We start from the raw sequence: 13,312 nt of genomic DNA, 5'->3' as shown, positions 1-13,312 counted from the left end.
GTTCTTAAACTTTCGGCCAAAGTGTAAATAAAAGACCTAGGAAGGCTTAAGACTTAAACTAAACATGCTCACTATGTCCTTATGATATGTACCCTATGATAAGAGATTAGTTTAGTGTACTTATGCTTGTAGGTTACTTAAAACTTAAATTCATGCTCATAAAGTTTTCGGCCATGATAGAAATAATTGGCTAGGAGAGGTTAAAAATTTAGTCTACCATGCTCATAACTTGCTTTATGATATGTTATGAAGAGTACCTAATGTTTGCACACTTGTATGTTGATTGGAACCTAAATGCATGCCACCTTAGGGAATTAGGGTTTCGGCCATGATAGGAATGAAGGCCTAGAAGTGTAAAAAAAATTTTAAGCTATCATGCTCATGACTTTCCTTTATGAAATGGTATGAAAGTTTCTTAGTGTTTCATGCTTGTATGTTGCTTGGAATCTAGATGTATTGCACCTTAGGGTTTCGGCCATGATGGGATTTAAGACCTAGGAGAGCTTAAAAACTTAGTCTAACATGCTCATGACTCTCCTTATGGTATGATATAAAGCTAACTTAGGGTTATCATGTTTGAATGTTGCTTGAAATCTAGATACATGTCTCTCTATGGTTTCGGCCATGATGAGTTTTAGGGTCTAAGGAAGCTTAAAATTAAATCTAGCATGCTCATGATTTCCCTTATGATATGATATGAAGTTAGCTTGATATTCGTATGCTTGTATGTTGTTTGGAACTTAGTTTCATGCCCCAAAGTTTCGGCCACAACCAAGTTAAAAGGCCTAGGAAGCTTAGAACCTAAACTAAATGTGCTCATAATGTTCTTTATGATTTATGGTATGAAATTGGTTTAGGGTTCACATGTTTTTACGTGGTTTATAACCTAGAACTAGGCATGATAACTTTCGGCCATAACAAGACCGAGGACCTAGAAAGCTTAGAACATAAACTAAATATGCTCATGAGGTTTTTAATGATTTATGATATGAAATTGGTTTAGGGTTCACATGCTTTTATGTTGCTTGTAACCTAGATCTAGGCTTGGAACTTTCGGCCACTACATGGAATTAGGGTTAGAGACCCAATTATGATTTTACTATGTGTCTCACATGCTATGATATGAAGTAGGAGATGCTAGTTAATATTTTCCATGCATGATTATGTTCCTATGATGTATTATATGCTCATTTATGTGTGCTTATGAACCATGCATGATAATGACTCTTATGATGTGTTTTAGGCTCAAGTATGCATGCTTTATGATATGACAAATAATATGCTCATTCATGTATGCTTATGAACCATGTATTATGATGACTCTTATGATGTGCTATATGCTCAAGTATGCATGCTTTATGACATGATAAGTAAGGGCCTAAGAGTTGCTTCCCTATTAAGTGGGACTAAGAGCACTCTTTATGATATGATAAGTAAAGGCCTAAGAGTTGCTTCCCTATGAAGTGGGACTAAGAGCACTCTTTATGATATGACAAGTAAAGACCTAAGAGTTGCTTCCCTATTAGTTGGGACTAAGAGCACTCTTCATGATATGATAAGTAACTATGACATGTTATTTTACTTTATATGGCTTGTACCAAGAGTGGGCTCCATAAGCGCCCCTAGACCGACGGACTATGAACGGGTCTAGTAAAAAGGGATGGACTCCTTAGTACGCCCCTAGGTCGACGGTCGTAGTACGGACCTAGTTCCCTAGTAGGTTCGGGGCTAGCTACCCTGTCCTAGGGATTGCGCGTATTTATGTATGTATGTGGTACAAGCCGAGCCCTCATGTTGATATTATGTTTAAGTATTATATGATATGTTTTAAGACATCTTGCAGATGACATGACACATGTTTTAAAAGACATCTTGCATGATATAATAAGTTATGATATGATATGCTCTTATGATTTATATGACATGATGCTCTTTTATTTATGATATGATATATCATGATGTTTCTTTATGATATGATATGCTCTTATGATTTATATGACATGATGCTCTTTTATTTATGATATGATATTGATGTTTCTTTATGATATGATATACTCTTATAATTTATATGACATGATGCTCTTTTATTTATGATATGATATATCATGATGTTTCTTTATGATATGATATGCTCTTATGATTTATATGACATGATGCTCTTTTATTTATGATATGATATAGCATGATGTTTCTTAATGATATGATATGTTATGATGCTCTGTTTACATGATACGATGTTTAGATGATTATGTCTCCATTATTATATGCTTATGTGATTATGATATGAAATATGTTTTTTGTGAGTAGGAAATGATCTTACTAAGCCTGTGTGCTTATAGCTTACTTTCCTTGTACCGCAGATAAAGGCAAAGAATGGATAAACTAGGGGAGTCGCAGGAGAGGCAAGAGATGTGTGTGGTGGTGGCTCGGCTAAGAAAAAGAAAAAGACCTGCTTATGTTATTTTATGTTGACATGAACTAAGTTTATTTATGTTAATGTTTCGCATGATTTCATGATACTTATTCAGGTTTATGATAGAATTTGACATCGTGACCTCGTTCATTAAAAGAATATAAAAAAATAAGTACTTCCGCTGTTTTATATTAAAAATAAGTTTTAATATGCATGTATGTTTTCCCCTTGCAAGTAACCCCGCCCTACTAGCATGAGGGGTGAGCGTTACATTAATGCGCGACATTAAACTCATTAATAATAATTCTGTAACGTCTTGACATTGATAAAGACATTAAACAATTAATGGAGACACTAAACGCAACATTAAATGATCATAATTTGGTCATTCATTACAAGTAAGGTAAGAGCTCCTATATAAGGAGGCTAGATCATGAGCAAAGGATAGAGGAGCAGAAGATAAGCGAAAGAGAGAGTGAGAGGAAAAGCAGGAAGTGAACCTCTGCCCATCTATGTTCTCCCACAAAAACTCTCTCAATCGTGCATCCATTCAGCTGAACTACTCATGATAATACTTGGTTGCATGTGTTGGTGCAGTTTTGCACTAACGGTCTAACTCAGGTTTTGATGAATGACAATTAAGTTAAGTTAGGTTTTGTTTGTGATCTAACAACTTGATTAAGTGTACAGAAGAAGCCCAAATAGGTTGACGGGCTGATCGAACATCTAGAAGGAAATTCAGCTAGGTTGACGGACCGACCGGATAGTTGGTACGAAGCCTAGATAGGTCGACGGACTGACTGGATATCTGGCAAGAAGTTCAGCTAGGTCAACGGGCCGACCGAATAGCATGCATGTAGTCCAAGCAGGTAGACGGGCTGACCGGATGTCTCGCAAACTGGTAAGTTAAGGTAAGTCACTAGAGGAGAGTGACCAAGTGAGGATGCATTCCAGTTGAAGGGACAGTAGGCGTCCGTCCAGTTTAGGTTCATTTGGGATCTCTAAGCTGAGATCTTGACTAGTTTCTGGTCCTAGGTGGATAGAAACTAATTAATACTCTTTATTATTATTATTAAATTATCCTAATACTTATTTTGTAGGATATTTTAGACTAACATTATTTTGCAGGGCAAGGAGAAGAAAATTTCCTTCGGATGAACAGTATCCAAAGGTGCCTTCAAGCAGTGAAGGCAACTTCGTACTGTTCATAAAAGGTGCCTGCCATGGCTATGGAAGACGCCTTCCATAGGATAAAATTTTGACGTCGCAGCGGATAAGTGCTAGGCTATTTGGGATCGAACTTGGCTCATTAGAGACGCCTTCCATGCCTTTTATAAGGTTGTCTCATGAAAGCATTGAAGAACAACACATATACGAGCTGCTACGCGTTCATTTGAGTCTCCGATTGCTCCGGGCTCCTGCTATGACTCTGCTACAAAGCTGCTGCGTTCGACGACTACTCCGAGGACTTCCGATCGTGACAAGCAGATCAACTCCAACACAAGGGTTTTCACATCAATTCCTAAAGTGTCGGTAACAAGATTTCTAATTGTAATTAAATTTTGTAAACGGAAAGTGTAGTTTGTTACACTTCTCTGAACTTTCTCTGTACTAGATTTCCTCTTCCGGAGGTGCCAGAAGAGGTTTTTAGTGGATTACCCATCGATAGGTTCACGGGACCTGGGTCTTGGATTAGGAGTCATCGATGGCTCCGAACCAAGTAAAATCACTCGTGTTTTCCTGTGTTGTTTGCGTTTTTAATTTTCGCTGCGCATACTTATGATTTCAAAATAAAAGAATGAGTTTTTGAAAACCACATGATTTACCCCCCCCCCCCCCCCCCCCCCTAGAAACAGAAGACCTGGGAGAACCTTAAAGCACAACTGGAGGTAGGCCAAATCTATTTCAAGGAAATTGCTTTGAGCTCGGGCCTTGGTATCTTACTCAGCGAATTCCCTTCTCGACTCGATGATCAACTCCCGATTCTTCTACGCACTGCATCAACTCCGCAACTCGGATCACCGGAAACGTGGCAGAACCAGCCCGAATGACAGCTAGAGATTATCCACTCAGGTCATCTCAACAGATAAGTTAGAACTGATTTTATGTAATTTCAATTAAGTAATTTTCTCCAATATTTCCGACAACAGATTGTCAAATAGACTGTGTGGATCATAGCTGTGCTGCCCATTGATCTGCTCCACACGAGCCCATCAACCTATCCAGGGTGTCAGCGTTGAATGAAGCGGTTACTGGAAGTGTCAAATCAGTTTTCAAATCCTAGGATCGTCGATTGGATACTTCCGAGGGCCTTCTTGATAGCATTGATGGTGATCCTGAATGGCTTGTTTTCCTACTGTTTACCTCAGACCTGAAGATCAAGAGTATCTCTATTGTTGGTGGTTCTGGAGGGAAAAGTCCGTTGAAGATGAGAGCATTCATTAATCGTGAGGCATTGACTTCTCTGATGCTCAAAATATGCAGCCTGTTCAGGAATGGGACCTAACAGAGAATCTACAAGGGATTTTGGAGTATCAAACAAGATACTAAAGGTTTCAGAGTGTTGGAAATCTGTCTCTACAATTTTCTGATAATTTCGGTGAACAAACTGTGCATGTATCAAAATTTGCAGATTCTCTGTTATATGAGGGTATAGAAGGTGCTAAAGGCATCATTGCTGATGATGGATACCAATTGCTGCAGCTGCTGGTTTTTCCAAGATTTGATATCTTTTTCAGAAAACTTCGGTGCGTCACCTTTAAAGCAAGAATGCTCGTCCTTCATGGATTTATGGAAGAAAAAGCATGAAAAAGGGGGAAATACAATTAATCAGACAATCTATTTGAACCAGTTCTGATTCAAAGGGAGTTAAAAATAGTAAATTATTCGTTACAACCCATGAATTTTATTGCTAACAATTGGCATGACCAAAATGAAGCTGTAGCAAATACAGTTCTAGTTCTGGTAACCATCAGTAACCTAAAGGGTTCTAAACAAGTGGCAAAGATGCAAAAAATCACAATCTCAACATGCACTTTCAAAGTCTGAATATGGGAAATCTAATGTTGTTGAAGATACAATTGTGCAGGAATCCAAATTGAGCAGCTACGTGAAGAAGGCAATAGATGGAGAAGCTAAGATCATTTCCCAGTTCCATCATCCAAACGTGATGGTTTTTTATAAAGTTGATAAAGATGGGACTGCATACCCTCTTATCACACAAAAGGAAGTACACATTTATCCGCAACAAATAATTGTTGATTTGGTGCCAGATGTTCTCCCTCTTGGGGTACCACCTAAAACTACTCTAAACTCAAGAATGAGTCCCTTCAACCCTGAGTGACTAATGCGAGAGGATCTATAGTTTATTATTATTTTTTAATAATTTTGTTAATTTTTAGATGTTTTGGTATTTTGAGTCTTTTTTGGTTTTAGCGTATTTTTGGCAATTTATATTTTTTATATTTTAAGTTTTGAATCAAGGATTTTAGGATTGTGAGTATGTTAGAAAATTTTTTCTTTTTCTAGAATTTATTTTATTTTTTACAAGATAAGAATTAAAGTTCATATGTTAAGATTTTTTTTCTTTTGTTGTGTCTTAGAATTGAAGTCCATATAAATATGTGTTTAGTTGTATTTTAGGAATTAATCTTCTATTATTAAATAATATTTTCTTTTTATGGAAAAATCTAGAGGACTGTAGTTTTCTCTTCTTTCCTCTCCTCAAACCTCTCTTCTCGTCAACCCATAGGATAATCGCTATCCTATTTAGCGTCACTTTGTCATATCAAAGTTCACAAAAATCAACTTATACAGAAATCATCATGATCAACTTCTACAGATAGTAACTAACGAAATCATTTCAGTATTGCTTTATAGTAAACTTTATGTAGTGATCCAGGGACTTTGACGATGCTAAACATTGATCAGATTGGAACTAAATACATATTTCATCGACCTACAAGTGTGACACTCATTTCGTTGGTAGTGAAACCTTCTTCATTGCTAGTTGTTATTGTAGGTTGTTTAAGTGGGGTGAGGCGTTGGTCCTCACTCGCTAACATCATTACCACTTCTGTCATTGTTGGCCTATCTTCACTATCATTTTGTACACATAAAAGACTCGTTTGGATACAACATAGTACTTCTTCTGTTGAATATGACTTATTTAATGTATCATCAAGAATCTCTAAAGTTCTTCCTTCGTTCCAAAGTTTATATGCCTGCAATATTGTACGAAACATATTTTAAATTTTAGATAGTACCTCATAGAGATAAAAGAATATGTAATTGAAGTTAATACTTACATGTCCTAAAAGATTTAGATTTGTATCAGTTTGATTGAATATTCTATTCTTCTTTCCGCTTATGATTTCTAGTATTATCACACCAAAACTAAACACATCTGACTTGAATGAAAAAACTCCATATGATAAGTACTCAGGTGCCATGTAACCGCTACAATTCAGAGTTTCAGTGTTAGTATTATATTACTAGATTTAAAAAAAAAAATAGAATGACACGGAAAAAATAGAGGAAATTAATGTCTATTTGGTTGTTAATTTTTCACCCAAGCTTCTTCCCTTATATATTTAATCAAATCAAGTAAACTGAATCTAAAAGACTTACAATGTTCCCACCGGTCGCGTTGTTGCATCCTCAAGAGCATTATCTCCTTCAAATATCCTTGCAATGCCAAAATCTGAAATTTTTGGGTTCATATCCTTGTCAAGAAGAATATTACTCGGTTTAAGATCACGATGAACAACTCTCAATCTAGAGTCTTGATGCAAGTATAGAAGTCCTCGAGCGATCCCAATTATAATATCAAAACGTCTTTGCCAATTTAGACATGAACTTTTTGCTTTATCTGGAGATCCAGATTTATAGGATTAGATAAATGTGTTGTGATTAGTTTTTAACCATTTGTGAAGGTAATAAAACTAATTAAGAAACGTGAGAAAATATGCTGACCATAAATAAAAGTATCAAGGCTCTTATTTTCCATGTATTCGAGTATCATAAGTCGCTCATCTCCTTCAATACAGGAGCCTAGAAGACGAACAAGATTTCTATGTTGTAACTTGGCTATCACGGATAGTTCATTCTGGAACTCATTTGGGCCTTGTGAGGAGTATCTTGATAATTTTTTGACAGCAATCTTCTGTCCATCATCCAATTCACCCTGACAAAATGTATCATTTTCTTCAATTTTACAGGTTTGAAAGACTAAATTCATTTTTCTAATACTGAAAATCTTCCTACCTTATAAACAACACCAAATCCCCCTTCCCCGAGTTTGTTTTCTTCAGAAAAATTATTTGTTGCAACTTTTATAGTATGCAAACCATATGAAGGAAGTACATCCAATGGACTAATCAAACCTGGCACAAGGATCACACTATGAATTAGTATTTTTTTTTTCTTAGAAAGTTGAGAATTGAGTGATTAATCTAAATAAATTTAACTCAATCCTTTTTAAATCCGAAATAATTTTGAAAAACTAGCAGTATTATACATAAAACATTGTGCAAGACCTTGTTCCGCATTTGGAAATTGCAATGCTCTGTTTCTCCTCCTCTTAAGGAGTACACCTACACTGCACAGCAAAAAACTTCCCAGCAACGTCGAAATGATTATCGCCAAAAGGAGGTGCTTCCAATTTTTTGACGTTGATGATCCTGCAGGAAAAGAAAAAGAAGGAAAAATAGATGATTAAATGTAATGTTACTCTGATCATCCAATTTCACGCATGCAACCCGACTACCTGGGAGCCGAATGTACAAATCATCTCCTCTGTCTCCGTCAGTAAAACTTCTGAGATCCAACAGCTCACCGCGCCAAGTTATGCAGCCATAAGGCCCATTTATCACCGCATACGCGACACAGGAGCAATCATCCAAGCACAATTTCTTGCACGCATCCAGACTAATCTTGCCTCGTGAGGTTGCGTTCTCTGTGTCGGGCACCTTCATGTTCTGCTCCTTCGAAAACTGGTTCGACGAGCAAAGCAAGGGCTCCTTCCTCGCGCATCCGACGGCGCCTTTGTCCTCAAACCCTTCCAAGCAAAGGCAAAAGGTTGAGAGGTAGCCCTTTGTGCAAACTCTGTTGCGGCCGCAACGATTGTAGTTATCGCAGTCGTCGTCTAGAATCGATAATAAAGAAGTCCACTCTCCCCCTCCAGAAATCAAAAGCCGGATCGTTCCGTTGGCGTCCACTAGCAGCCGCAATAACTCTTGAGATCGAGTCTGATATTCATCGATGAAGTAGGTCTGGTTATTCTGGTTGGACACGTATGTGAAGTTTACGTACCTCGCGATGTAGTTCCCCATATTTGGAAGGCCGACGAACCATTGCCCGTTCCATGGCCCAGTGCGACCGAGTTTGACGGATTCATTCACTCCCAGCAAGAAAAAATCCGGAACATTATACGTCTCCATTCTGAGGATGTACTTGCCCGGAGAAGGGTCCGTGGCATTCTTCCATGACACGAGCTGCCACGAAATGTTGGTCTGGAAGTTGAATCCTACCTTCATGCCGGGGAGAAGAGTGTCAGACGCATGGTCGAAGCTCTGCCATAGAATTCTGTTAGAATTGCCGGCAGTCAGCACGAGGTTTCCTGAGTCTATAAGCTGCAAACGTGCAGAATTGAGTTCTGCGAATGTTCCCGTCGACCAAATCTGTGTTCCTTCCTCAAATAAGATTAGATTTCCGTCGGAAGTCAGGTTCAACGATGCCATGGATGTGTTGACAGATCTGTTCCTATTGGCCACCCAGACTTCTACTTTGTTTTCTGTTGGTGGGTTATTGTAGTACCAAATTCCTATGTATGCAGTCGCAGAATCGTTAACTGGACTGAAAAAGCCGAGTCCGAACAGGTTCCCCGCCGAGATCAATGTCTGGTTATTGATAAGTGAGCTATTCCCCATCATCATATCTCCTGCAGAAAAAGATAGATAAATAAATAAATTCATCATATCCTTCGGTCATCAATTGTACTATAAATGCTTATCAAATTGTGCCACGATTTCTCCTCTCAAACAGGACGATCTATCAGGTTTCCAAATCGGTGAAGTACACTTATTTCACTAGGCAAAAACTTCCGTGTTAACGAGGCCTAATAACTCTACGGCTCACTTATTCAATAGGTTGGTTTTGAAATGATATTAAAGTATTGCTTTACGGTAAACTAATAAACTTTTCATAGATCCTGAGGCTTTGACGATGCCAAATAAATAAACAAACAAATAAACAAACGGACAAAAATCCTACGATTTTATAATTTATTTTGATTCGGAACTAAGATTTTTTTTCTTAGACATACCAGATGACGAGGATAGGCTAATTAGAAAGAATGTCTCTGCTAGTACTATTTCCAGTAATTGTAGAAGAAAGAGCTGCATCCACGCCATGGAAGTTTAAGGATTTCCCTTTTCTGCACCTGCAATTTAGTGTTCTTTGCGCCGAGTTGCTGCAAACAAAGTTATAACATTTAACACCTTTTGAAGATTATAGAGTTTAGGGCAGGAAGTTTCTAGTCAACTGATTTTGTCTCTGTTTGAGATGCTCAAGGAGCGTGTGGCTGCATATGGGAACACTGCTTCTGCTTCCACAATTTGTCCACACGGAATAGAAAAATAATAGAAGGAAACAACACGGAATCATCGTATATCTCTTTCAGTTAATTAAGTCCATTTATATTATATGAGCTCTGATACCTTATGTTCCAAAAATTTATATTATTTTCTACTATTTCTTTTATTATAAGGGTGCATTTGATTGAGGGTTATTGTTGATAGCCTTGATTATTTATCCAAGATTATCAACAAAATCTTTATTTGATTTAGGTAATCAACCATTCCCAAGTCAATTTGTTTGGCTATCAACAAAACTTTTAAATCAGTTTGGTTGGTTGAATGATTGGAAAAATAAAAGGAAAAGATAAAATATAAGAAACATGTGCTATTTATATATAAAGCCTTAAATGACCAATTGAAACAAGACCTAAGTCTAGGATTATCAAGTAAATTAATCTCTTTATACGACTTTATACCCATGGATGGTGGATATGAGAAAGCGGACCATCTAAATATAAATACCTTCTAATTTATTTGATGATTGATGAAAAATTTCTATAGAATCAAACTCATCTCCAAAGATTAGTTGATTTGGAAATTTAAATATCTAATTCCAACTAAAAAAAAGGATTAATTTGGAATCATCAATCATCAGATAAGTAGAAGCGGACCATCTAGATATAAATGCCTTCTAATTTATTTGATAATTGATGAAAAATTTCTATAGAATCAAACGGATCATCCAAAGATTAGTTGATTTGAAAATTTAAATATCTGATTCCAACTATAAAAAAAATGAAATCATCAATCATCAGATAAGTAGAAGAAGTGGACAATAGAACAGTCCAATTTTAAAATGGGTAGAAGTGGATAACAGAAAGTCCAATCTTTTCAATCTCCCGGAAAATCAAAATTTTCATTTGGCTAATGATTAATGACGGGCTTAAGATTAATAAAGGCTTATTAACCGTGAATAAGAATACCTGACTCTAATGTTTCATTAGTGGTGAGTTAATTAAGCAATACAATAATTATGATCACATGGTATCAGACATATGTTGGTTGAGCCTAGCTTTCTACGTGGTCGAGGAGGACAAGTCAAAACCGATGTTTCAAAAGATCAAATTTATAAATTAGAATACTAAATGTTTAAACTTTTTCTTTTAGTTAACATTATTTTTAATTAATTTCTTATAAAATTTGCAAATTCGACTTTTATTATATTGATTTTATAAATTTAAATTACAAACAAAAATTACAATAATTTAATATAAGTTTAAAAAATATCAATTTTCTCCCTTTTATTGATGGTGGTATGATGACAAAAGATGAATACGCCCCTAGTGCTCTCGTCAACCTGTTCCAAGCTAACACCGAATCGCTTTTATTGAAAAAAATAATTAACCAGGCTGGATAACGTCGAGCCTTGGATAACCGGAGCCCGGCCACCACCAGGATAAATCGGGAAGCGCTTGTAACGAGCAGTCCAGTAGCCCAGTATCCTTTAGTTGTGTACTCTATTTGAAGAAAAAATTTCTACAAATTCGTCATAGTTGGGGCTTGAACCGTGGATACTTGGGTAACAATCTGGATGTCCTATCGCTGCACCATAACTTCGGGGGCACGATGCCAAATAAAAAAATAAACAGATAAATTAATGAACGAAAATGCTGCGGTGTTATAATTTAATTATTGTGAAGACCGGTTAAATTCGAGGGGTTGTAGCTCTCAAATAAAGATAATAAAGATCGAATCCCTTTAATGAAAAAAATAATTAATCAGGCTAGGTAACGTTGAGTCTGGGTGACCGGTTCGATCCCACGAAAGTTTCCCACAGGCCAGGATAAATCGGGAAGTGTTCACAGCGGGTAGTCCAAGACAATAGGGATCCTCTAGTCCGCAAATTGCGGATCAAGGGATGATCCACAGATGAGGACCCTTAATTTGGATGGACCCTATATATTTAAAGATGGGGTCCATCCAAATCAAGGGTCCTCATATAATGGATCATCCCCTGGTCCGCAATTTGCGGACCAGAGGATCTGCTCTCTAGTCCAGGAGCCTAGCATCTTTTAGTTGGGTGCCTTAGTTGGAAGAAAAATTCCTACAAATTCATCATAGCTTAGATTCGAATAACGAATACTCGGATAACAACCTAGATGCTCTGCCACTGCAAAGCCGGAGGCTCGAATCCCTTTTATTGAAAAAAAAAACAATTGGATATTGAATGACGTGTTTATTTTTAATTACTAAACAGGATGATCAATTCTGACGCCCGCTTTCACCCTTTTCTCTTGTTTAATGCTGCTCGTTTTTCTTTTTATTCTGATCAATCTCCATCCATACATACATAAAGATTTTCCAAGTTTTTGCTTTCGTTTGTATTCATCGCTTGTGATCTTTAAGTGGTTCTTGATGGAAAGATTAGAAAAGCCAATTCGCAGAGCAGAAGAAGAGCCTTGCTCCAGATGGCGATTTCTACATTGAAGGTTGGCGAGAACGAGCTGATGGCAGTTCTCCGTGCCACTCAAATGCCCCTTTTTGTGGCCTCGAGAAAAAAATGATAGTACCAATTAGGTTTACTGACTATTCTTAAGGTTGATCAGCTCAGATCAATCTTTCAGAATTAATCGATTTAAATTGAATATTTGATGGTAACTTAAAAAATAAACAATTCATATTATTGTATAAAATAACTTCGATAAATTCTTTGGAAGTGAAGAATATCAAAGTATAGCTTAATGGTAAACTTTTCATAGTGATCCCGAGGCTTTGATGATGCCAAATAAAAAAATAAACAGATAAATTAATGAACGAAAATGCTGCAGTGTTATAATTTAATTCTTGTGAAGACCTCTTAAATTCGAAGAGTTGTAACTCTCAGATAAAGATAATAATGGAGGTAAGAGATAGTGAAATTATGGAGACATGGAGATAATGTTATTTAGTGGGATTGGATATGGATATAAAAGGTTAGTGGGAGATCAAAACTTCACACCTCACAGCAAGAAAATAAGGTTTCACAAACAGATTTTTAAAACAAAAATAAAATCCATTTTAAATTTTAGTAAATTATAAACGGTTTTATTATGAAGGAGAGTTTTGGTGTAACGGTAAAATTGCTGCTATATGATCAACAGATTACAGGTTTGAATTTTGAAAACAGTCTCTTGTAAAAAAATAGGGTAAGACTACGTACAATTGATCCTTCCCCGAGTGAGAGCTTCGTGCACCGGACTACCTTTTTCTATAAACGGATTTACTACAAAAATTATTAATCCGTTTCATTTTTAAAAAATAATATAGAAAAAAATAAAACAGA

The 13,312-nt window shown here is 36.6% G+C and overlaps 1 protein-coding gene across 3 annotated transcripts; it reads right to left on the bottom strand.

The window, feature by feature from the left end:
* Positions 1-4,294: 4,294 nt before the first annotated feature.
* Positions 4,295-9,916, bottom strand: LOC122046592 (receptor-like serine/threonine-protein kinase SD1-7). 3 transcript variants are annotated; one of them, XM_042607365.1, is made up of 8 exons: positions 9,738-9,916; positions 8,181-9,353; positions 7,951-8,094; positions 7,679-7,797; positions 7,388-7,598; positions 7,043-7,283; positions 6,721-6,871; positions 5,932-6,636 (listed from the first exon to the last, which is right to left on the bottom strand). In XM_042607365.1, the coding sequence occupies exons 1-8, from the start codon at positions 9,823-9,825 to the stop codon at positions 6,364-6,366; spliced, it is 2,400 nt and encodes a 799-aa protein (XP_042463299.1). In that variant the 5' UTR covers positions 9,826-9,916; the 3' UTR covers positions 5,932-6,363. The 3 variants fall into 3 exon arrangements, with proteins under 3 accessions (XP_042463300.1, XP_042463299.1, XP_042463301.1); XM_042607366.1 differs by lacking the exons at positions 5,932-6,636; positions 6,721-6,871 and adding an exon at positions 4,295-5,191 and having other exon boundaries at positions 9,738-9,914; XM_042607367.1 differs by lacking the exon at positions 6,721-6,871 and having other exon boundaries at positions 6,467-6,636; positions 9,738-9,912.
* Between the last annotated feature and the right edge of the window lie 3,396 nt (positions 9,917-13,312).

This window comes from Zingiber officinale, chromosome 2B, assembly GCF_018446385.1.
Source record: "Zingiber officinale cultivar Zhangliang chromosome 2B, Zo_v1.1, whole genome shotgun sequence".
In the NCBI taxonomy this organism is placed as follows: Eukaryota; Viridiplantae; Streptophyta; class Magnoliopsida; order Zingiberales; family Zingiberaceae; genus Zingiber; species Zingiber officinale.
This window is presented reverse-complemented; position numbering and strand designations above follow the sequence as displayed.

What these genes read in the sequence shown, in the direction of transcription:
- LOC122046592 (XM_042607365.1), bottom strand. Translation starts at nt 9,825, where the DNA reads ATGGCGTGGATGCAGCTCTTTCTTCTACAATTACTGGAAATAGTACTA. An exon ending in ATTTCCAAATGCGGAACAAG is followed by an intron (nt 7,798 to 7,950) that starts GTCTTGCACAAT and finishes TCCTTGTGCCAG; the next exon opens with GTTTGATTAGTCCATTGGAT. An exon ending in CCTTGATACTTTTATTTATG is followed by an intron (nt 7,284 to 7,387) that starts GTCAGCATATTT and finishes CTGGATCTCCAG; the next exon opens with ATAAAGCAAAAAGTTCATGT.